Below are 22,858 nucleotides of genomic sequence, written 5' to 3'. Positions count from 1 at the left end.
AACGTTATTGATTTAAATTATATTTGAATTATATTTATAAATAAATATTAGACGAACTAAATTAACAATTTAAAATGCTTTATAGCTACAAGTTAGGAACTTTGGTTTCTTATTTATTAGATTAAATAAATATAAATAAAAACTTTTAATCAAATAAATAATTTTTGTTGCTGGTATTTGACAATACATTTGACAATACAAAATATTCGATTTAGTGCTATTTGCAAATTTATGTTTATTAATCTAAATTATATTGACAAACAAATATATTTTATGAAGAAATAAATGAAAAGTTTAAAACGCCTTTTAGGAACCTACGTTTCTTATCAAGATTAAATGTGAGTATACAAAATGTGAATAAAATATTCTTATTTAGCTAACATTTACATTTAACAGTAATTAAGAACTGTTTATGCCTGTTAAAGGTCTGATTTAATTGGTCTGGTGCTACTTGCAAATCGTGCATCTTCATCTTCATCATTTTAATCGGGGACAATTACGAAAGCTACTTATCTCAGATACAGGATGACGCCACGGCGTAACCACGCGTCGCATTCTTCTCGCGGGCACGTGATTGGTAACGAACAAATTAGCGATTCTCGTTGAGCACTTGTATAAACCGGTATGTTTAGATAATCTTGCCGATACGTATCTTCGAGAGCGTAAAGACTGTCGTCGTTGGATTTACCGTCCGTGTATTCCTCCGGCATAAACGCCACTCGGCACGTCGGAGCGACTGCGACCGCTGCCGAATTTACGTCCAGATCTTTTAAGACACCTTCCTCGATCGAGGCTCCTGTAAGCAAGACATTGCGTATAATTGCGCTTTTCTTTTATCCAACGATATTCTTTTTTTTTATATTCAAAAATTTTTTAAAATTCTGAAATATGGTTCTCGTTAATTAATTACGTGGACGTGAGTCGCGGAAAGTTCAGCTCGTCTCTTGATAAATGTGAAAACTCAACACTGTTAATTAAACCGTGTTGAGTCTGATAATTAATCTTGCTTACCTGATACGAGTAAACCTTCGAGCTGGAGCGATACCTTCCACTCTTTGTTCGTACGATTCTCGGTCCAATTGGCACGGAGATGAAGTGTTTCCAACGCATGACCGAGTTCTCGCGCGGTGTGTTGCTTCAAAGCGGTTAGAAGAGCTTGTGGTCGAGACAGTTGGGACAGATCGACTCGACGGGGTACGTTTACCGCTGAAGATTTTAGCGCCTCGTATTTAGACAAAAGCGCCTTTGTGAATTGAATGGCATTCCTCGGGCCCGTTCGCCATTCCGCGAGCCAATGCTTGGGGGTCTTGATGTATAATTACAATTACAATTATACAACGTTGTACTAAAGTAATCATATAGAAGCGCAGTTTCTTAAAATTGAAATCTGCCTCACCTCGTTATTTTCGAAAGACGACGCGTCCATGTCCGCTCGTATAACGTGCAATAACTTTTTCGTAAGATCGATCTCGTCGATGAAAAAGTCCTGTAAAGGATTCCCCTTTCCCTCGTTCATGGTACCTGCGTCACCTGTGAACGTCAAGGAGCACTGTCGTTCCATAACTTCCTTTAAATCCTGTTGAACTTTCGACTTGTCTAATTGATTGGCGTTTCCTTCGACGTTGCTGAAAGGCTTCATCAAGATACCTTGAGAATAATCCAAAGGTATTAGTTAGCGTCGACGATTTGATATAATAAAATCTCACTATTCGGTTGATCTAAGCTTCGAAGATACCTTTGAGATACGTCAGGGCTTTTTCCGCGGCAGCCCTTTCCCACGCCCTATGAGCATTAGCAGGAAGTCCGAAGTAGTCTTTCGGCGAATCGACGTCGTTCAAATTCTCCAATAACTTGATCGGATCGCCCATCGTCATGTCGGTCACTTTCAACGCGTCTCCCAGCTTGCGGCGTCCCTCGAAAATGTCTCTGGACCACGCGTTGCGTATCATCGAGCGCAACGCCCTTGCGTCATACTCGTCCTGAAGCCGGCCGCCGTAAACCGCAACGTCGAGTAAACCTCTGCCAATCTGCCAGTCTCCTTTCCATACAAAAAAAAAAAAAATATATATATATATATATAAAATGTTAAAATTACTCGTACATTTTACGTTTCGTATACCTTGCTGCGATCGTTTGTCTTTCGCCGCATCCTTTACCACCAGCTCGTAGGCAGCCTCGAGATCCGACTCGTTCCACTCGTACGGTCTAATCCAGCCTTGAGGAACGAAATTTCGCCGTTCTTGAAGCGTCGCGTGTAACCAGGCGAGTACCAATGTAGTAGACGCGACACTGTCGTCGTTACGTTGCGACTGTCGCAGCTGCTGAAGCGATTTTCTCACGTTCCTCCTGACGCCTTCGGGCGGCTCGTACGCCAATTTCAAACAGAGCCCCGCTAATCCCGGATAGAATCCGGAACACTCCTCGGTACTCAGCCAAATCTTCGTGGAGGAATTCTTGTTTGTGGTACACATCGGTGAGCGAAGTAAACTTTCCAATCGCGGCAGCCAATTTAAAGCAAGCTGTAAGTTGCTCAACAATATCCAACCACCGTTCCTGCAAAGTTATAATAAACATAAACTTTGTATACGACAAGAGTGTATACTTTTAATTAAAATTCTACTTTAATTCTAAAATTCTATAAAATTCTACTTAAAAGTGGCAAGATAAAGTATTTTATAGTTTTTTTATTCGTAACATTATATATATTCGCAAAGATATATTTGAAAGTTAGAGATCCTCTACCTGCACGCGGCTTCCAATGCCCATTCGGCTTGAGTGACGTGTCCTTGGCCTAGAGAAACTTCCGTAAATCCAGCGGAAGTATGTTTCTCCGCTAGTACACTGAGCTCGGGACCGGGATCCGTACCCGGCGATAAGAACAACAGCACGGGATAAGACCCCTTTTCTTGGGCGATCGTGCTCAAGGACCATAGAGGCGGTGCCAGATCTTTCACACCTTTCGTAAAGAGATTTGAAGATTAAATTTGCTTGAAAAATCGATCGTGTAAAACGAAATTCAGCAAATAGAAAATTTTAGATAGAATATCAAAATAAACATAGTGTTAATTGTTTAAAGTACAATATATTCGCATTCATGCCTGAAGTAAAAACATTGACAGATTCTATTCGTGCGCAACATTCAAATTGTTTTTAAATGTAAATCGTTTGTGATATTTTTCAAGTGTCGATATTTTGAAATTACAATAACGTTGAAATTATACGCGAAATAATTCTGTCATACAATCTGACACTTGCCCAATTGTTTTGCAGCTAATTTGGAAAGAGCGGTGTGCAAGTAATCAGGTCGTAGAGCCTTCACAACCAAAACTTTTTGAAAAGCGCTGAGTCCGTTGTCCGCATAAATATCAGAAATATTGTTCAGCCACGAAGATTTCATCCTAGCCGCTACCTTTAAAGAGAAAATATCGATATCAGCAAAATGTAAAATCTGTTGAGAATTTCAACTATTCATGGAAAGTATCAATCAATCGAAATCAATTTAACAGAGATTTTAGATATTTAATGAAGATATCGATCTCGGGTACGTACATTGGGTAGAGAAGAACCTAAGGCTTGCACGGCTTCGCGTCGTTCGTCCGGTATCCATTCGGGTAACTCGAAGTCGGAATTATCGGCGTTGCCAATCGTGCCGCCGTCGAACAAGAGATTTCTCTCGATATCCGACACTGGATTTAACGATAGCGCCATGTGCAACGCCAGTGGAAGTCTATGCTTCCTGTAGACTGCCTTCGCGCAATGATGGAACGTCAGCGTGATCAACCTGACGTAACAAACTGCATGTTGATCTCGTATTTATCACTTTACGATCGGAATAGGCACGCGCATACCGTTTCTCGATTAGATCTCCCGGTTCCCTCTTTTCTTTGTCTTCATTCGTGAAAGAAACGTCGTTTTGCACCGCTTTCAAGCAGATATCGGTGTAAGCTTCGGTAGAGACGACGTACAAAGAACTGAGAAGTGTCAACCCTTTGATAGTCTCGTAAACATTAGCGGCGAACTGCGCGTACTTTTCGTGATCTTCGGCACGCCTTAAAGAAAAAGGGACAAGAACAGTATTATCTTCAGGATCAAAATTATCGTTGATTTTATCAACATTTATGTTTCTAGTATAGAAATAGTGTTAAAATTTTCAAAAGAGTACCTTGAGACTTCGTTCAAACTTTGTCTGCTTTCTTCGAGTGCGATCGCTATCTCCTTCGCCTTGGCCTGCGTTGCTTCCAACGAAGACAAGAGGCCTCCTTGTTCTTGGGATTCTTGTAAGAGATCTTGGCCTCTGGCTGTAGCTAATTGGCTCAACATATCCAGTCTAGCCGCGTCCCGTTCTCCGGACAATCTTTCTTCCCTTTCTAAGGCTTCTCTTCTCTGCGCCTCGAGCTCCGGCGTTTCGTTTAATAGAAGCTGATGGGACAGTATCGTTAGTCGTTTGAACGCAAAGAAAAATCAGACAGAAATGTCATATTTATTTATATCTTTTCATACCTTCTCCACAAATCTCTCCGCCAAGCTTTTTATGCCGGCGCCGAGCGTTATTTCGCAGAGCACAGCGTCAGCTTCTTTCGGAATATCTTCCAACCGATCCTTCCTAGTGGCCAGGAAGAGTTGAAAGCCTTCCTGTGCCGGCAGAATGCGATCGCCCAATCTGAGTGGTCTCCGACGAAGCATGGGTAATAATATCGACGGAAACTTGACCAGTTCTTCGATCAATAGAGGTTTCCCGAAACGCACAGCAAGCTCCAGAGCCGTCAAAAATTTAGAATTTTCAGGCTGGGTTATCTCAAGTTTGGTGCCAAAATTACGCTTGATCCAGCTGACAGCTACTCCCGAGGGATCAAGGAAAATAGGCACCAGGGGTCCTTTCAGTACACGAGAGGCCGCGACCAAGCTGCTCGTGTCTGCTGGCAAACCCTGTGCTCTCCACAATAATCTCTCCCGTTCAGTTACCAGTAACTTGATCGCTGATTTCTTCCAATTGTCATCTCTCTCGGGATCCTGTGCACAATCCAAGCGTCGAAAGTCATTAATTCTTTAAGAATCAAATTAATTGTGATTATTTACCATTATTATCAATTAATTATGTTTATTCAAATATTTTTAGATTAATAAAAACATAGAATATGTAATAGGAAAATCAAATTAATTCCGACAAAATTCTGAAATATGAAGTCTCCTTTTTTTTACATTAAACATCTCTAAATAGAAAGATCGATTACCTGATATACGAGTAGAGCCGCCGCATTAGCTGCCTCAACGTCCAATCGTTCTTTTCTACCAGTCAACTCCTGGAATTGTGTTTGCCAGTCGCGATGTTCGGTATCGAGCTTCTGCAACAAGGCACGCGCCGTCGAAAGACTGGCCTCGGTAGATTCGGTTTTCAGTTGCAATTCAGCGGCACTCCTCGTGTGCTCGGCAAGTTCCTTCTGAAGCTGCGCCACACGGCTCTCCACCGTATTTAATCCCGTTGTTAACTGGCCCAACTGTGCCTCAGCCGCCGCCAATCGTCTTAGATTATAAAAAATTAAAGAACCAAATAACAAAACAACCAAATGTAACAAGTGATTCGTGAACATTCGAAATTTTGCAAGAAAATGAAAGAAAATTGATGACAAAAATAAAATGCAAAATAGAAAGATAAATATGAAAAAAATTGAAGAATTTTTGCATTCAAAAAATTAAAAAAAGCATACTCTGCTAATTGACGTTGTTCTCGTTCGAGAGGGGCGACTTGCTCCAATATTTGACCGTATTGAAGATTCGCGAGTACCCAAGCGGCTAGCGGTGCGGCCGCTACCGAGGCTCTCTTCGCGGTTTTCTCTTCGAAGCTATCCGGACGTTCCTTCACCAGTTTGGCAACTGCCTCTAAACTCGCGGGCGTACTACGTCTCGCGTCCCAATTTCTGCATTAAATTATGAAAAAAAGTAAAGAGGAGTAAAGAATTTTAGTTTGTCCTAAAATTAATCAAGTAATTAATTTACTAAAATACAATTTGAATTAGGTAGATAGACGAATCAACTGTCGCTCACCTAATTTCGTCCTTGATACCTCGTTTAGCGAGGAAGGTCTTCATGCTGTTCCAAGACGTGTCCTTTATACCCATCAGCCGAAGAACACCCTCGAGCACATCCCTCACCGGCGCCGGTGGTGCTCTCAAGGATCGAACTTCGGCCAATGCATCGGCACTTATACCCGCCACCGCTTGAGCAGCTTGCGACACCAGAGGCTCGACCTTCCCTAGTTCACTTTCTATGTCCGCCTGTGCAAACGCAAGATTGATATATGTATCGTTATTTATGCACGTGTCTCAAATCGATGCAAACACATCACGTTGAGTGATCTCTGTGATCTTCACACTTTAACTCCTTGTATCGATGTAATGATAACAAGAGAGAAAAACGATATTACCTTACGCCGCGCGAGTTCGATGCTCTCTCGCTCCGTGCTGGCTTTTAAAGTTGTCATTTCTCCCCTTTGATTAGTTGCGCCTCTCATTGTGGCGGTGATTTGTTCAAGGGCTGCATTAGCTCTCCCCTTTTGCACCTTTAAGCAGGATTTTACACAATTGTAGCGTGTTGTAAAACACAGAGATTTGCAATTTCAGAGTAAAATTATTGCGTTACACGGACCTCAAGTTCCTGGCGTTGCCTGGACACCTCGTCCTCCAACTTAGCTATTTGCTCGCCGGCTTCTCTTAGCTTACTAATACCGGCTTCGAAAGATCCCAACTTTCCTTCGACCTCCTTGCTCCACGTGTCACGGAGATGTCTCCAGATGTGCACCAGAGCGAGAAACCGCGCCGGTGTCCTTTGATTACGTGGTGCCTGAAGATGTGCTCCGATTATGACCTTTGCGCTTTGGGGTAGCTCCTCCAGTTCGTCCAGTTGCAAAGTACCCTCCTGAATTGCCATTTTGGTTAGTAAGCTTTCTCTGGACCACCATTCATCGGGACCACCAGGCCCAGATCCGAGTAGCGCGCAATGTCGAAGGATGCCGAGACGCAGCAGCGACGATGATTCGATCTCTTCTGAATCCAAGATCATCGCTATTCGGAGATACTTGCGTAAGCCTATGAAATTAATCAGTCATGAATTATCGAGACCCTTGAATGCAAGATTTATAAATATTAAAAAACAACAGTCTGCTATGAATTTACTTATCCAGCATCAAACAAGATTTTGAGTATTATACACATACGATGATACAAATATTGTTCCAGCGTTCCTTGAAAATCTTCCCTTCTGGCCAGATCGGCGAGCGGTGCGACGAGCGCGTCAAGCTCCTCCGCCGTGTAAAGACCTGGAACTTCTCCTTTAGATACTATGGCGCTCACCATCACGGCTAAGCTCTCCTCCCTGGCATGATGTTCCTCCAACAAGAGCAAGGTCGGTTGATTCTCGATGCCGGCTGATTGCACGGCACTCTTTATTGCCGCTTTACCGCGTTCTAAGAACCAATTGACGAATATGATGAGATTCCGAGAGACAAGATATAATGAGTAGATTGTGTTTTCACAGTTTATAGCTCATCTTACGGTACCAGGTCCTGAGTCGATCAGTTGTAGGGAAGAAAAGGTTGCAACCAGTTTAACCGCTGATCTTCTGCTCGCTCCCGGTCGTCCAACGAGAATTATACCACGGAAATCGCACCCAATGGCCCAACTCAATCCTAGTGAAAATATTTAACATTGTTGCGATAAATGTCAATTCTTTTCTCGTCCACTAATTTAATCAGACTACACATACCAGCTACGATTTCCAAAAGATAAGATGAGATCGATGCCTGCACTGGTTGCCCTTCTCTGTCGCATCTAGCCGCTGCGTTGATTATCTCTTCTCGCCACTGCTCTTCACTCAAAGGATACAGCCCAGTGTTCGCGCTCTTCCACGCATATATATCATTGTTGAAATCTTTTACCTCGGAATCTTTCGAGATTAACAAAGATTCCCACCGCGTTAATGCCTTGGGAGTTAATCTAAATTGATAAATAAAGTGATATAATTATTTGCAAAAAAATATTTAAATAAGATTTCAATTTTTTTAGTTAACCCTTAAACGCACAATTTTTTTAGTTAACCCTTAAACGCACAAGTGATTCTGAGAGGTTCCATGTAGCACACGTAGCACACTACATAACACGGAAACAAGAAACAGAAAGTGGCGTTTTTTTCGTCGGAAACAGAAACTGGTGTTTTTTTCGCCAAAAATAGGAAATGGTGTTTTTTTGGAACCGAAAACAGGAAAGGCGTTTTTATTCCCGTAAGATAGGCAGCACGCCGCTCACCGTCTGGGCCGACCTCCCCACTCTCCTCGATCGCTCGGTCATTCACCTACTCGAGGCACATGTAGCTGACGAGGTGCACGTGCGTAGGTGAATGACCGAGCCGACCGAGGAGAGTGGGGAGGTCGGCCCAGACGACGTGCGGCGTGCCGCCTCTCTTTCGGGACCGTCCACGGTCAACAACCTGAGTGGGGCATTTAACAGAAACGGCGTGCACATAATGCGGAGTCTAATAATAAGTCTAATAATTTTTAAAAAGAAGTGAATTTTTAGACACACAAAAATATCTCATATTCTTCTTGTTACATAATTATATATTTTAAAAAGAATGACAATGCCATAATTCCTTTCTTTTTTTTGGAAAGTATGATTCTTTAGCTTTAAAACGCCGTATTTTTAAGTCTTTAAAAGTTTTTGACTGCAAAAATGTGCTTTTTTAAAAAAAAAAGTAGATTTTTGATCAATTTTTTATTTTTGTCTAATGGTTTTTTTTTTATAACTTCACAATAAAACATTTTTTGCCAATGCCGTTTGTACAGTCACATTTATGAGATACTGAACTTTGCAAAAAAAGTTGTTGAAAAATATTGATTGAAACCAAAGTTATAGCTTCTCAAAGTTGAAAAAGTCTCCCAGACTAAAAAATCTGTTTAAGGGTTAAATCTAGCTTCTTTAGAAATACATATAGTAATATATTTTTAAGTGAATAATTTCGCTTGTAAAATATTGTAATTTTAAATTAACATACCTTGCACGAAATAGACGTTGTCCAATGTTTAACAAGTAACGAGTGATGTATGTTTCATTTTCAGGAATAGGATAATACTTTAAAAGCTTTGCCCACGTAACAATATCCTTAAGAGTCCAGTTGAAAGATGATTCCTGGGCAGAACTTACAGATCGAAAAGCGTCCAGAATACTAGGCTTCATTCGAGCGATCCATGACTCCGCCATAACAAAGTCAACTTGTTTTAAAGCAGTCCTTAGATGAAGTTCAAGAATGGCTGCGACATCCTTTTGACTTGGATATCTATCACAGATAAATTTAATCTAAAATCTTAACCTCTTGTTCGAATTTATTTTTAGTTTTTTTAAGAACGCACGAATTAAAAGGAATTAAATGTAATTTTAATATAATTAAAACTTACTTTAGTAAATTATGAATTTCTAATTTTTAATTTTTCAAAGATTTTTGAAAATTTAGTAGATCAAATTTATGTATTATTGGGTATTTAATTTTAAATAATGGATATTTTTTAATTTTATTTTAATCTTTCTTTTTAAAGAATTTACTTACTCCAGATAATAAGTTGCAAATAAAGCTTCGAGTCTTGGGTGTAATCGAGTAGTTACATCGGCAGTGCATATGATCGTCAAAGATATTTTAGAAAATTCGAGATCTTCCTCGAGAAAACCTTCTTCTTGAAGCAATTCTCTCACCAATTCCTAAAGACAATTTAAACCTCGTTAATCTTTTATTACAATCCTTTCTCATTGAAAACTTTCTTTGAATTACTATTATTTTATAAAGAAATTTATATTATTTTCAGACTCAATAATCCTATTAAACCTACAATTACAACAGTTTAAAAAAGAAGTCTTAAAAACATTGGCTCATATTCTTAACTCTCTTTTATCGATAAATGTGTACATTTCTTTCTGAGATTCTATAATAGATGTAATGTAAACCGTCTACTTAAAAGCACTTTTATTGATAAAATTAAGTTGAGAATATGGGTCAATACGCCATTATCTTTTACGTGCTGAAGTTATTATCATAGACAATTACGCTATCTAAATTACTAGATCAAAAGATTAAAATAGATTATATCGTTTGAATTATACCTGTAAGTCTTTAGCTGCGAGATGCATATCTTCCAAGATAAGAAGCACTCGAGATCCGTTTCTCGGCTTGTACGTTCTACCCTGCGAAGAAGAGTCCAAACGTAAGCAGGCTTTCTTCAAACGATTCACGAGATCGTCAGGACCGTAAAGCGAGGAGCCTCGTATCACAGTCGTGGTATCCTGATTTTTTATTCTCGCCAATGCAATGTCGATTAAAGCGTTTTTACCGCAAGCTTCGAGTCCACGAATCATGATCGGATGGCCCTCCTCTATCCAGGGTAAAATAGCCGCTAATGCTTTCTTGATGCGATCTGCAATAAAGTACAGAAGTAGGTTCGATATCTCTTCTAAAATATGATTTAGAACATGGGGCATTCCACGCGAAAGGGGCCCACGTAAATATAAACTGTTTGGAATTTTTTAAATAATAATGAAAACATGTTAGTGGACATATTGTATAAGGATAAAAAAAAATAAGGGTTATATGCCTTGCATCAAAGATATTGAAGACTATCGTTTAAATTAAAAAAAGAAATTTTTTTTAACATCTGTATAGGTAAAATTAAAATATTTTTAAAAACAATTTTTTTAGGATGTTTTCCATACTTTCAGATAAAAACGTTAATTTTAGTGAGAAAATTTAATAGTATTGAAAAAATTAATTTCTTCAGATTTTAAAAAATGAATACAATTAGGTGGGCTTCTTTCATATGGAATGCGTAAGAATTTGTAACAGTACCAGAAATCGAGATGGGCCCGTAATCGGTATCAATAGATTCGTACGTATCGCTGAACGGCACCAATCGATCCGTTTCGGGATCGTAGATAACCGCGCTTGGCTTCTGTGGATCGGGACACCTAAAAAATAATTTTATAAATAAAAAATTCGACGCGACAATGATCTAGTCTATTGTTTTAAGAACTCGAGAAGATTAATTCCGCTTAGAGCACTTACCAACTTTCGGTTGATCCATAAATGAATTTCGCCAAATCATCTTTGGATCGTGCATCTTTCACTTGACCACATAACGAGATCAGAAGAGCCTGAGTAGCCTGAGCAAATGTCTCCGCTTTTTGAAGATGACACAGCGTGGCGGTTATCAAACCGGATGCGGACGAAGTGTCAACGTTTATCTTCAGAGTTTCGTCAATGCATGAACATAAATGAGTATTTGCGATCTCTGCAGCGGTTGACGAAAGTTGTTCTAAGCGCCACGGTACCAATAAGGACGTCGGTTTTGTTGAGCCAAGATGCAAAACGCCCAAACGGGATACTGTCGCTGGACTGGCACCGGCGAGTTTGTGGGTCTCGAAGATGAACCTTGTGCAACGTGCAAGTATAATAGTTAAATGCCGTCAAAGTGTGAAGTTTAAAAACTCATTTAATTTGGAATATATGATTAGAGGACTTGGCAGATTTCGTCACTATGCAATACAAATGTCATTATACATGTAGATATATAATGAATTATATTTATACCTTGTATTGTTACCAAGCTTAATTCCTATTCCATTGGGTAACGTTAGCAATCGATTATCATCTAGGGCTGAATTCAACGCCTCTGCCCATTCCGGTTCTACATCCCCATTGAAGATGATCCAGATCGCAGAATTCCCAGCTGATGCTACCACACTCGACAGGACACCATCCTTCCATTCTCTATTCATGCGTGGATATTTGTACAATTTTATCATCTAATGCGTGAAAAGAATCATGTTCTATGTACTCTACCTCGTTCGCGGATTCACGTGACCTAACAATCTGCTCTTTGGTATTGCGCCAGGATAAACGATAATCTGCTGAACGGGTTCGCCGATTTTCGCCATCGCGTCAGCCAAACACGATCTGATCGACGTTTTTCCGCTACCCGGTGGACCGACTATGGCGACACCGGTTCTACTCTTCAACAGGTCGTTCAACTGAACGCATCTGTTGGCAATCTCTTTCGTCAATCCTCGCGTTTCACAGATCTTTAACAACGCGACGACCAAATCTTCGCTTTCAGTGGAAACCGATAAGGGAAGGTTAGCCTTCGGAAAGAGATCATCCAGCAACGACAGGAATTTCGTCATATCTGCTTCCGTCAGTTTTGGAAGAGTTGATGCTCTGATCGAAACGAGAAGCCTACCAAAAAATAATAAAATTGTTTCATTATTCGACAAAACAAAATTTTTCTTAATCTTGCTCACATATATTTATCTAAATTATACGTAATCGAAATAGAAGCAGCTCTTATCGCAGATAAGCGATATTTGTACAGAAATCTATCATTAAGTATGAATTGTTTTTTTTTTATCAATGGATTCATATGTATTAACAGAATAAAAACAACACAAGAAAAGACGATGATTTATCAAGTGTATCAGATAAGAACTCTGATATTTATGAACTAAAAACATGAGCCGATTACATTCTGTGATGTTTTTTATGTATTAAAAAATATATAAGGAGTTTTTTATATAAGGGCAAATTCAAGGACGCGTCTCTTATCACTAAGAAAACTTATCAAAGACTCTCACTTCTGCATATTAATCATAACTTGAGATGTCTGACAGTATTGCCGACTCTTAATCTTTTGATCATGACTTTCAAAATTGTAATCAAAAAGTCTTTAGTATTGATATTGTTACGTCCGTCGGTTACACAAACACTCTCGCGCGCTCTCACACAAAAGGCACTCGCGTGCGATAAATAATAAAGCAGAATCTTTGAAAAACTCCAACGTTTATTCTACACGTCTGTCATCAAAACAAGGCTTCAGACTTCAACAACACGAACATCGCCACTAATAGACAAAAGACGTTTATAACATAATACACGCCTATACCGGGCGTAACAATATGTTAGATCAAGCTTGTATTATATTTTGAAATAAATAATTAAAGGACTCTTTCAAAACAATAAATTAATATGAAAGCAAATAAAAGTTAAGCGTTGTAATTGATGCGCATATGTTAACAATTAAATGCAATATTACTTGTACTCGTTTCGAATAAGATATCGAATAAGACATTTTGACCTTAATTGTTAAGATATCGCATCAACTACGGCACGAGATAAACTAGTCTTAATCTTATGTCTAATGCGAATATACCTGGTGGTCTCATCGGCGCCGGCAATCGGACGCAGATCATCGAGCACAGATTTAAGCGCTCTCAGTCCCCAATCATAATGCGGCTGCTCGGAAAGCATGGTCCCGGCAATGTCGAGAGCCTCCACGAGCCGTTTGCCGAGGGTGGCCGCCTCTAGGAAACCGGCGCACTCCAGCAGAGTCCTGACAATGTCTGTTTTATCCGGATGCGCCATGCTGATAGGCCTGAAGAGACGCGCCAAGGAATCCGGTAGCTTTCGCCTGCCGCCGTACTCGCTCCCAGCTGGATTCATCGTGATGAAGATGCAACAGTGAGGATCCAGCTTGATCTTTTGATCGTCCAGCAGGATCTCGGATGAGCCGTTTCGTAGCGCCTCTTGAAGCGGTCTGACCAACATCGATACCGCGCTCAGAGTGTCCTCCTCGAGACGATTGAATTCGTCGAAGCAACCCCAAGCGCCAGCTTGCGCCAAGCCACCCAAGATACGCTTCATACTGCCGGTGTCCATTCCTGTAATTCGCAACAAACATGTTATTTCACGTCCTACACCTCTCACCTACTTTAATGTGACAATTTTTCGCTGCAACAATTGAGAAATAGACTTCTTACCTTCGTCGCAATTAAAAACGAGAACTAGTCTACCCAGAACAGATGCTAGAGCTTTAACACTCTCAGTCTTCCCGGTTCCAGCGGGACCGGTCGGGCTTCCACCCAATCCAAGCTTCATAGCTTGCGTGAGAGCTAAAAAGCACTTCTCCGTCAGGGGAGTTCTCACCAGGCCGATGGATGCTCCTTGGTACTCGAAGCGATATGGTAACTCTGCACCGGCGCATCGTACCACATACGTTCCTTGATTCTTTAAAATATGATAATGTAATGTAGTAATACAATATGTATTCTTCAAGGTACCATACAAAATGTTTCTTGTGTAGAACATTTATTACTCAAAGATGGAATGTGTTGAAAAAAAAATTACATCACTTGATTAATCATCAAAGGAAGAATGTATTTTGTTTGACTAAAACTCACAGTTTTGTAGCTCCTCAGTTGTTTATACCACGCCCAGTCAGCGTTCTCGCCCGTTACCACGGTTCTCAACAATGTTCGGGCCACTTGCAGATGATAAACGGTGTCCAGAAGAAGCCCGCGCGCTTTCAGCGCGGTCAGCTTGTCACCGGCATCCTCCAGTCCTCTGTACCTTGCCCTCTGCGTTTCCAAATATTCGACAAGCTTCTGCAGAGACGTGCGGCCTTCCTTTAGAGCGCGTTCGCAACGCTCGGTAAATCCTATTCTTTCCGACAGTAGTAATATTTGCGTGGGATAAACGGACGGATCGGGCGCTGAATCATTTAAACACTTTTCCAAATTCTGACGGAGAGCGTTTCTCATTCCCTTTTCGAGATTATCTAGCCACCGCGGTAAAGGTTCCGTGAGATCGATAGCTTCTGGTAACTTTAATATCTCTCCCTCGGGCGACGCGATCGCCGTTAATGAATTATTCTCCTTTACTACTGAACCAACGCCATGATACAACTTTGGCAAATGCGCTTCCAAGCCTCTTCCACTACCCGATACCAGTTCTAGAAGATCCTCATCGCTAAGAAAATATAATCTTGGGTAAGCCGCTCGTTTCTCCTGCAATCAAGATTTCTATCGTTATTTTAGCTAACAGGAATATAAAATATTTTTTTTTTTATAAAATGCAACTATCTTTTTTGTGTTAAATTTCACCTCCAAAAATTCGTCCAGGGATTTCTGACATCTGTCTAATAGATCTTTTAAACTTGTTAAAGCTGGCAATGGAAGTTGTCTCAAGGATGGCACTCTGGGATCTCGGGATACTTCTCCTATGAGGTGTCTAAAAGTTTTCACACAGGCAAATTAATATTTTATTGTAGGATATGAGTAAAAAAAGAAATATCAAAACAACGTAAATGAATTAAATCGGATTGATATATTTGAACAAACCTAAATTCCTTGTCAGCCCTAGACCATCTCCCGGAGTCACTGGGAGCCGCTCCACTTCCGTAGACCGGATCCAAGTAGAGCCACTTCCTTTGCACGCTGCTAAGTGCCTTAATTCTTTCCTCGAGCTCCGATAGGGACGCTTCGCAGCGCGCGGCTCTGGACGCAAACCTATCGTGTCCTGATGTGCCTTTCGCTCCTTCCAGCAAGAGTCTCAATTCCTCTATTCAAAGAGATTCAAAAATATGAAATAAAACAAACAGATTATAAAATAGATAAAGCCTAAACGACCAATGACAGTAAATATAAACGAGCAGCACCTATTTTCGCCAACAGACTGCCATAGTCTCCGACGAGTAAGATCTTCATATTCTTGCTGTCGATTGACTCTTGCAACGGAAGTGACGCCGTACTTTCCCAGATCTCTAGGTCTATTAACGCCTGTCGAATCCCGCTCTCTGAGATCGCTCGTTTCGTTATTTCCTGAGAATGAAGAAATGTAATTTTTACAGAACTCTGAAAACTACTAATACTTGAAATGTATCTTGTTGTGACATATCTTTTATACATAAATACTGAAGTATCGAATATGTACATTACTCTTTTCTTCTTAACAATCATAAAGTTACGTGTTCTCACTTTCATTCGATCCTCGTTCTCCTTCAGCGCCTTTGTACAAGCGAGCAAGTGGCCCAAAGTGATTTTCCGTGGATTTTCAACCTTCAAGCCCAGTATAGGAATTAACTCGGTCCAATGCTCGTCGGCGATCTCGTCTCCCCGAAGCGGTTGAATAGATTCGATCGCAGATCTGACTTCTTTAATCTTTCTACCGACAAAGGTATCAACCTCCAAATTGTTATGCAACCGAATCTTATTCTGCCAAGAATCGAGCCAATCGTGAAGTCTTGGTAATCGTCTCCTAGCTACGGCCCACTCTTCAGTCTCTTGATTTTTCAGCTCCTCCAAAAACTCGGATTGGAATCTGCGATTATGTTTGATACGAGATTACGAAAAAAATATTTTTTTTTTACACATAAGTTAAGACATAAGTTAAAAAAAATAGAAAAACTTTCTACAAGAAAGATCTTTCGTTAAAGAGACCTGTAATTTGACTCTTCGGTTTCTAATTCACGTTCCACTTGCGACAGATCAAGGTCATCGTTGTCCAGTACACTCTCGAGGTCCAGAGATATTCTTTTGCAGTCCGCTTTCAAGGAATCCAGCTGCCCATTTAGATTGAGCCAACGTTCCTTCATCGACATCAGCCAATCGAGCGTGAGATTCTCCGATCTCGTGGACCACTTGGCCTGCCACCTTTCTCTCTCGTCCCTTAGCGCTATCGCCCTATGACGAAGATTAACTTTAGCGTCTTCCAACAGACGCGCCATAACGGACTTGTGTTTTTCCAAACGGTCGCCCAAGTCCTGCCAAGCGGCGTGAGCCGCATTAACGCCTGCAGAAAAACAACACGGAAAGCTCAGTTTATTTGCAATTTACAAAAGGTTGAACCTGTCGGAGAGGTTGCACGGCAATCTTATTCGGCGAGAACATTACCATCGAGCTTTTCACTGGTCCAAGCTGCCATAACTTTAGCAAGCACGGCGACGACTTCCATCTCTTCGGCGATTCCGGCTGACTGTTGCTCGATGCGCGCGTGAGCCTCGTAAGCTAATCCAACCTCTTCGACGTCGCGCGGCCTGCGTTCGAGCTCCTTGGACGCGAAGGACAGGAAGTCCACGATAGCCACCAGTCGCGAGGACGCTTCCGCTCTCAGATCGGAACACAACCGTTCCCAGTAATGACGTGACGCGGTCTCCAAATCGTTTCTCGTCGTCGCCGTGTCGACGCATATGCACGAGATTTTTACCTCGCAACCGCGTAATTTCCCGACCTATTCCAACGAAAACGTACACTCCATGATTTTATAATTATGTAGACATGTTATAGATGTACAAATATTTAATACGAAGACAAATCGAAAAACAAGCTACACATTCATAAATAAGAAATAACAGAATATACGTCAGAGTAATCAAAAATTTATCAATAAGTTATTTTAGAAATTTTTAAACTCTTGCCCCTTCACTTGAGACTTTTTAACTTATCTTCCTAACAGGACTTACCTCTTGGGCCCATTGTTTCGCCTCCTTAAAAGCTTTTGCCCATTCTTGGGGAGGTTTACCTTTCAATCTAAAAAAATTACAGTCCAATATAGTATAATATACCATGTTAAAAAATTAATAATACTCTCATCTGCAATAATCTCTTAAATAAAATATTATTTTTTAGCTTACTGTACTCCAACGTCGATATTGGCCGGTGTTGCTAGACTCAGCCACTTGGTCCTAAACAATTCGAGAGTGGCTAGAGCGATTTCGACTTGCTTGTAAACGCCGCTGAATAGATAGGCGTTTTTCTGCACCAAATCGCCAAAGTGCGCATCGGCGACGTCTCCGACGCCTCTAAAGTTCACCGGGATGGAAAGCGATCGGCGTATCCCGGAGTATAACTTGGCGCGAATATCCTCGAGCGGTGGTCTCCACTGTAGGGATCCGTCCCGAAAAGTGAGCTCCACTCGAATCTCAGATAGCTTCTTCGACAAAGACGGCAAGGCATTTCTGGCCAAGATACACAACAACGTGAGAAATGCGTTTTACGTGAAAAACCTATTATAAAAGCATCAATATCGCAAACAAATTGCAGACGAGTGAGAATCGCTTCATGTACATACACGCAGCGTTTTATTAGTTATACCTGTATGCTACACCCAACACCTTTAGGAGTTGCCGATCCCAATGCAGCTTCCAAGCTTTCGCGTTACCATATTCCGCATCTACCGCATCGACAATCGCCCTCATGCTCGTCAACATCTCCTTCCATACGTTCTGATTTCCGACAAGGTGCACAGCGTCGCCTTTCAACAAGCTTGACACGTAATCTCGCAGAGTAGAGTGCTTCGAGATCAATTCCGAGTTTTGCCGAGCAAACTTTACTACCTGCAAAGAGAATATTGCAAAGAATGTGCCATAAATTTTACCCATTTACAATGTTAATATAAATAATGGCACGATTCTTTCTTACCAACTCTTTCAATCTAGCGGTGTACACGTCGACGAGATGAGGATCGGACCAAACGACACCCGATTGCTCCTGAACAGCTCGCGCTAATTCGAGAGCTATCGTCAACATAAGAGGCCTCTGAGAGGGTACCATTCGATCACCAATTGTGTTGTGAAAGGTGGCGACCTGCTGAAGAGCTCTAGCTCGTCCGGCTAAAGACGCGGCTCTGTCAACCAATTCTCTAATCTCCCTCGGTAACTCGACGCCCTCGCCGGACAATGCTCTGGCTTCTCTGATTAAAGTCATCAATCGGGGATCATAGGTCACTCGCATCATGCTAGTGCCGGTGAGTTCAACCACTGCCGAATCGGTGCCCAAGCTTAATTCCCTCTTGGCTATGTCGTCCTTGGTGGTGTTAACCTGCAAACAAAAATGCATTAATCTATCATTTTCAAATAATTTTAGAGAAATTTATTTTATCTTTAATAAAATAAATTTCTCTAAAACTGTACGTTAGAATATGCAAAGAATTTTTTAAAAGTTACCCATGAGTCAACCAAATCTCGTCTTTTCTCTTCGGCTTCTTTCATCGCGCTCGATAAACGCGCCGCCACTTCTTCGTATCCCGGTAGATCAGCGAGCAACTCTTTCCCTAATTTATCTAGACTTTCTAGCCGTACCTCCGCGGATCTAGCAGCTTGAATCTTTTGTAGTACTTTAGGAGCATCGAGAAGATATTCCGTGTCGGGACCAGCCAAACGATTCTCTAAAATCCCACGTATATTTTGCGGAAATATTTAATTAACTGATTAGGACATTTGTATGAATTTTACAAATTAACGTTCTCAATATCTACTATCTTACGTCTTTGATTACAATGTCAAAAGAGAAAAGATATTTGTTAGCAGCGCTGATAACAATAATCGTTTAATAACTGTAAAAAAAATACATGAATTTTTTACAGTTTTTTTGTTATTTTTATATCAATTGTTTTATTTTATATAAAATTTTTCCTGACATATTTATGGCTAATACAAAAATATGAAGACCATTTTAGGGTTCAAGAGTGTGCTCTACCGATTAGATCACGATATGCCGCGAGCAGCGACTCTCGTTCTCCGCGTAATGCTCTCTTAAGCCCTTCCCTCTTCATCAGCTCGCTGTATCTTCCAAATTCGGCTACTAGAGCACTAGGCGTATCAGCGTCGGCAATATGGTCCTTTAACTTTTGAGCAACGCGTTCTTCGGCTGGCACTAGACCCTCCTCGATCTTACGTCTTAATCTATTCCATTCATCGTCCCGTTCATCATCGCCCAGAGCAACTGAATTGTAATTATTAACATTCATTGGTTTCAAGTAGTAGGTTAACGCAGATTACTTAATAATTCATTGATTCTTGATGTGTCTATTTTTAATTATCTCAATTATTAGATTAAACAACTCGTGAAAAGCTGTTGGATATAAAGACTGTTTTTATCGATCTCAGCTTCAGAGATATTTGCAATTTTTGAAAAACCAAACTGTTCAACCCTTTAAACCGTTTTATGATTTTTTGTACGACTTAACAGTTCGTCAGGCAACCAAATATTTCTAAGGCAAAGCGACAAATACCTCTCGTGTCATCGAACGTCTGGAGCAATTTCTCGATACCAAGTACAGATCTCTCGCTCGGAGTCAGAAGTCTGCTTAATTGACGATGCTGCGCACGTAACTCAGATATCTGCCTGCAGATCGCGGCTACATTATTATGCATTCTATGCATTGTATGCATCAACGCCTACCTGAGGCTTCTGCCGAGCTTCGAGCATTTCTCGGGCACGAAGATCGGTCCGCGCCAAGGATGGAGCGAATGATGCGGCCAGAAAAGCTCCGTCAACTCCTGCGTGGCGTTCGCCCACTTTTCGCACACCGTTGCTCCGAGTGCGATCATTTCGTCCTTTGCACGAGCGTCGGTCGTGTCGACCTAGCGGACGACGTTCCATAAATTGTCGTATGCATATAAAGAAACGATCGCTCGATAGCATTATCGAACGATCGGACAAGTTCCATTGATTCTCTCTCTCTCTCTCTCTCAAATCAAGTTTTATTTAAACAACAGTAAGTGGAAAATTGACCGATAAAAATGTCAAACACAAACGAAGAGAATGCCATTTTTGGTTGAAGCGAATCTTCTGGTGCTTAAGAATAATTTGTCAAGTTTTATTTATTAACAAAAAAAAAAACATCAGTATTTTCATAAATTACTTTTGGACGATTGTAGACATTCCGAAGTCTTTTTGGGAATTTACGAGTGCTCTCGAAACGTTTCGATTGTACTTTGTCGATGGATAATTTAAAGCTGGAGACTACAGTCGACGTACCGCATCGAGATTACTTTGTATCAGCTGGACTACTTCGTTTCCGATCACTTCGAGAAACGATTTCATTCGTTCCTCAGTATACGCCGGTCCTCCTAACTTCCACAGATCGTCCACGAATGCGGAAATAGCTTCGCAAGCTTCCTCCACAGCGATTAACCCATCTCTGTATTAAAAAGAAATGGAAATATGTAGGAAAACAGAAAGGACCATTATAGGGTAAATTATAGACAGCCGAAATTATTATGAGATTAAAGGAGCAATTCGTGATAGATTCTCGTTCCTAGCGTGAAGCGCTAGAAGTGAGAATCAGGAATGCCGAGTCAAAATCTTGCAGTCAGCTCCGACAATTTCCTAATTACTATCCTAATTACTACGGAGTAGCGAAGGTAACGACGTGCACCTTGACACCGCGGCGCTCTCGAGTTCGATCCTAATGTTCTTCACGAACTTGGCAGCTTCCTCGCAATTCGCTCTCTCGTGCGATCGTTTGGCCTCGTCTCGTTTCCGCTTCCAGAATTCCTCTTCCTCGGCGACGGTAGTCGAAAATCCGGAGTTGAGCAGCCTCTCCTCCAATTTCTTCAAACATGACGTACTTAAACCGGACGAACGAAGGGTCGGCGCCCATACCTGACGCAGGCCTTCGATTAGTACCGATCCGTCCCCACAGCCGGTCGAGGCCACCTGGACCACGTCGTGAAAGTTCTCTTCCGTGACCGCCGCCGCTGTCACCTGCGCGAATTTTCGCACCATCAGCAAATGTAAACGGCGCGTTAAATCGTGGCTTTCTAGAAAATGCTTTCCATCATCGAGAAAGAGTCACGCTCGTTAGCGGACATGACGGCGAACCAATCGAGAAAAATGTATAAAAGACCACTTTAGTGGATCGGACAAATTTTGAGAAAGGAAAATCTGTGAGTGTCTTGTTGACTAGTCTCTTTTTTTCTACTCGTTACATCAATCATCTATTTACATTTACTCAAAGCGTTTACTGGTTTTTTTTTTTTTTCATTTACCCCAAGGAGGTTTCAGTACCTTAAAGAAGACTAAAGTGTTTCTACCAGCGGGCAATTCGGTGCTCAATTTTAAATGAACTTGATCGCGGTCGGCATCGACCGGTCTGACGCATAGAGTCCTGCACGACGACTGTTCCAGGAAACGATCGAGAATCTGGCGATCCTCGAGGTTCTCCTCGTCATGTTGCACGGACGCGCTGAAGAAGTGCCCCGCCGTGGAAACTATGAGATTCCTGCGTTTGTCGACGACCACCATTTCGTCGCTTGGTTTTTTAAACACAGTGTTACATCACACGTCAGGCGTCTCGTGCGGTGTCTCGCGAAGAGCGGCGAAGAGCGGCTACTTCGGCCGGGTTGTCGTCATCAGTTGTCACGACAACCAACGATCAACACACAACGCAGCTGTCACTATCGCTACATGCATCGTTGCACGTGCGCAGATACGCGTGACGCCACTCGAATCTGTCAGATAGCTTTCTATCTAATCGCAACTCAAAGAAGAAAAGAGAAATTATTCTTTTCTGAAATGCCATCAGAAATCGTTCTCTGATCCGAGAGATTATGTTTACGGCAACAGGACAAGTCGAAACTTGACGTCTCTGTAATACTCGCGCAGATTTAAGAAACATTAATATTTATCGGCTAGCGAGTCGCAGAGAAGATAATATATGAGGAGAAGAAGCAAGTGGCAGATTAAAAGGAGAAACACATTAGTTCTGCTTGAATTCGAAGGAAAAGAGAGGAGGAGCGTTATTCAGATTGCAGCGCATTAATTCTCAGTAAACGCGAGTCATCCGCTCCATTCCGTAGAGAGCAATACATTATCGGGCGATCTCTAATTGTGTTTCCAATTAATCATTGCTCGCGACATCGGTAAATTTAGAAAGACTATAGGTGTATACAGGATCGTCATTTCTACGTGTATATAAATTACCAGCTACAAGTTGAAAATGTCCAGGAGCAAGAAGGAAAGAGAAATCATCTTAATTGCTAAATAAATCATCGAATTTTACGGATGTAATAAATAATTCGCATGAAAAAGGTAGGTAGTCGAATTTGCTCGTAGAAAAGAACGATTTCTCTCTCTCTCTCTCTCTCTCTCTCATTCGACGGTGCAAAAAGTTTCGAGATACGTCGGATAACGACGAATTATAAAGCGTTTCCCGCGCGGATTTCCCTCTCGGTTTCTTTGGCTGCATTATGCGCTGGATGCCTCGTAAATTTATG

At 41.3% G+C, this 22,858-nt stretch overlaps 1 protein-coding gene across 1 annotated transcript; it reads right to left on the bottom strand.

Moving 5' to 3' along the window:
* Positions 1 to 126: 126 nt before the first annotated feature.
* On the bottom strand, positions 127 to 21,990 carry LOC105193596 (cytoplasmic dynein 2 heavy chain 1). The gene is made up of 46 exons (XM_039451656.1): positions 21,651 to 21,990; positions 21,019 to 21,347; positions 20,619 to 20,781; positions 20,040 to 20,221; positions 19,870 to 19,982; positions 19,335 to 19,580; positions 18,803 to 19,023; positions 18,279 to 18,677; positions 17,952 to 18,193; positions 17,492 to 17,815; positions 17,321 to 17,387; positions 16,752 to 17,088; positions 16,299 to 16,650; positions 15,837 to 16,179; positions 15,518 to 15,680; positions 15,201 to 15,420; positions 14,964 to 15,090; positions 14,262 to 14,867; positions 13,842 to 14,088; positions 13,235 to 13,742; positions 11,872 to 12,264; positions 11,620 to 11,799; positions 11,095 to 11,460; positions 10,879 to 10,997; positions 10,140 to 10,450; positions 9,592 to 9,740; positions 9,043 to 9,324; positions 7,759 to 7,988; positions 7,553 to 7,681; positions 7,211 to 7,459; positions 6,643 to 7,082; positions 6,422 to 6,556; positions 6,043 to 6,272; positions 5,706 to 5,915; positions 5,232 to 5,520; positions 4,501 to 5,010; positions 4,163 to 4,419; positions 3,849 to 4,049; positions 3,550 to 3,781; positions 3,256 to 3,409; positions 2,743 to 2,956; positions 2,120 to 2,553; positions 1,736 to 2,038; positions 1,397 to 1,647; positions 1,012 to 1,306; positions 127 to 796 (listed from the first exon to the last, which is right to left on the bottom strand). Exons 1-46 carry the CDS (start codon positions 21,885 to 21,887, stop codon positions 510 to 512), a joined length of 12,276 nt encoding a protein of 4,091 aa, XP_039307590.1. The 5' UTR covers positions 21,888 to 21,990; the 3' UTR covers positions 127 to 509.
* Positions 21,991 to 22,858: the final 868 nt, after the last annotated feature.

Source organism: Solenopsis invicta, chromosome 7 (assembly GCF_016802725.1).
Source record: "Solenopsis invicta isolate M01_SB chromosome 7, UNIL_Sinv_3.0, whole genome shotgun sequence".
NCBI lineage: Eukaryota > Metazoa > Arthropoda > Insecta > Hymenoptera > Formicidae > Solenopsis > Solenopsis invicta.
The sequence above is the reverse complement of the archived record's forward strand: the minus strand, read 5'-3'. Positions and strand labels throughout refer to the sequence as shown.

Coding starts and splice junctions, on each gene's coding strand:
- LOC105193596 (XM_039451656.1), bottom strand. CDS start 21,887: ATGGTGGTCGTCGACAAACGCAGGAATCTCATAGTTTCCACGGCGGGG. Junction 17,816..17,951: donor GTGTTGGGTGTAGCATACAG/GTATAACTAATA, acceptor TATCTTGGCCAG/AAATGCCTTGCCGTCTTTGT. Junction 15,091..15,200: donor AGGGCTGACAAGGAATTTAG/GTTTGTTCAAAT, acceptor GAAAACTTTTAG/ACACCTCATAGGAGAAGTAT.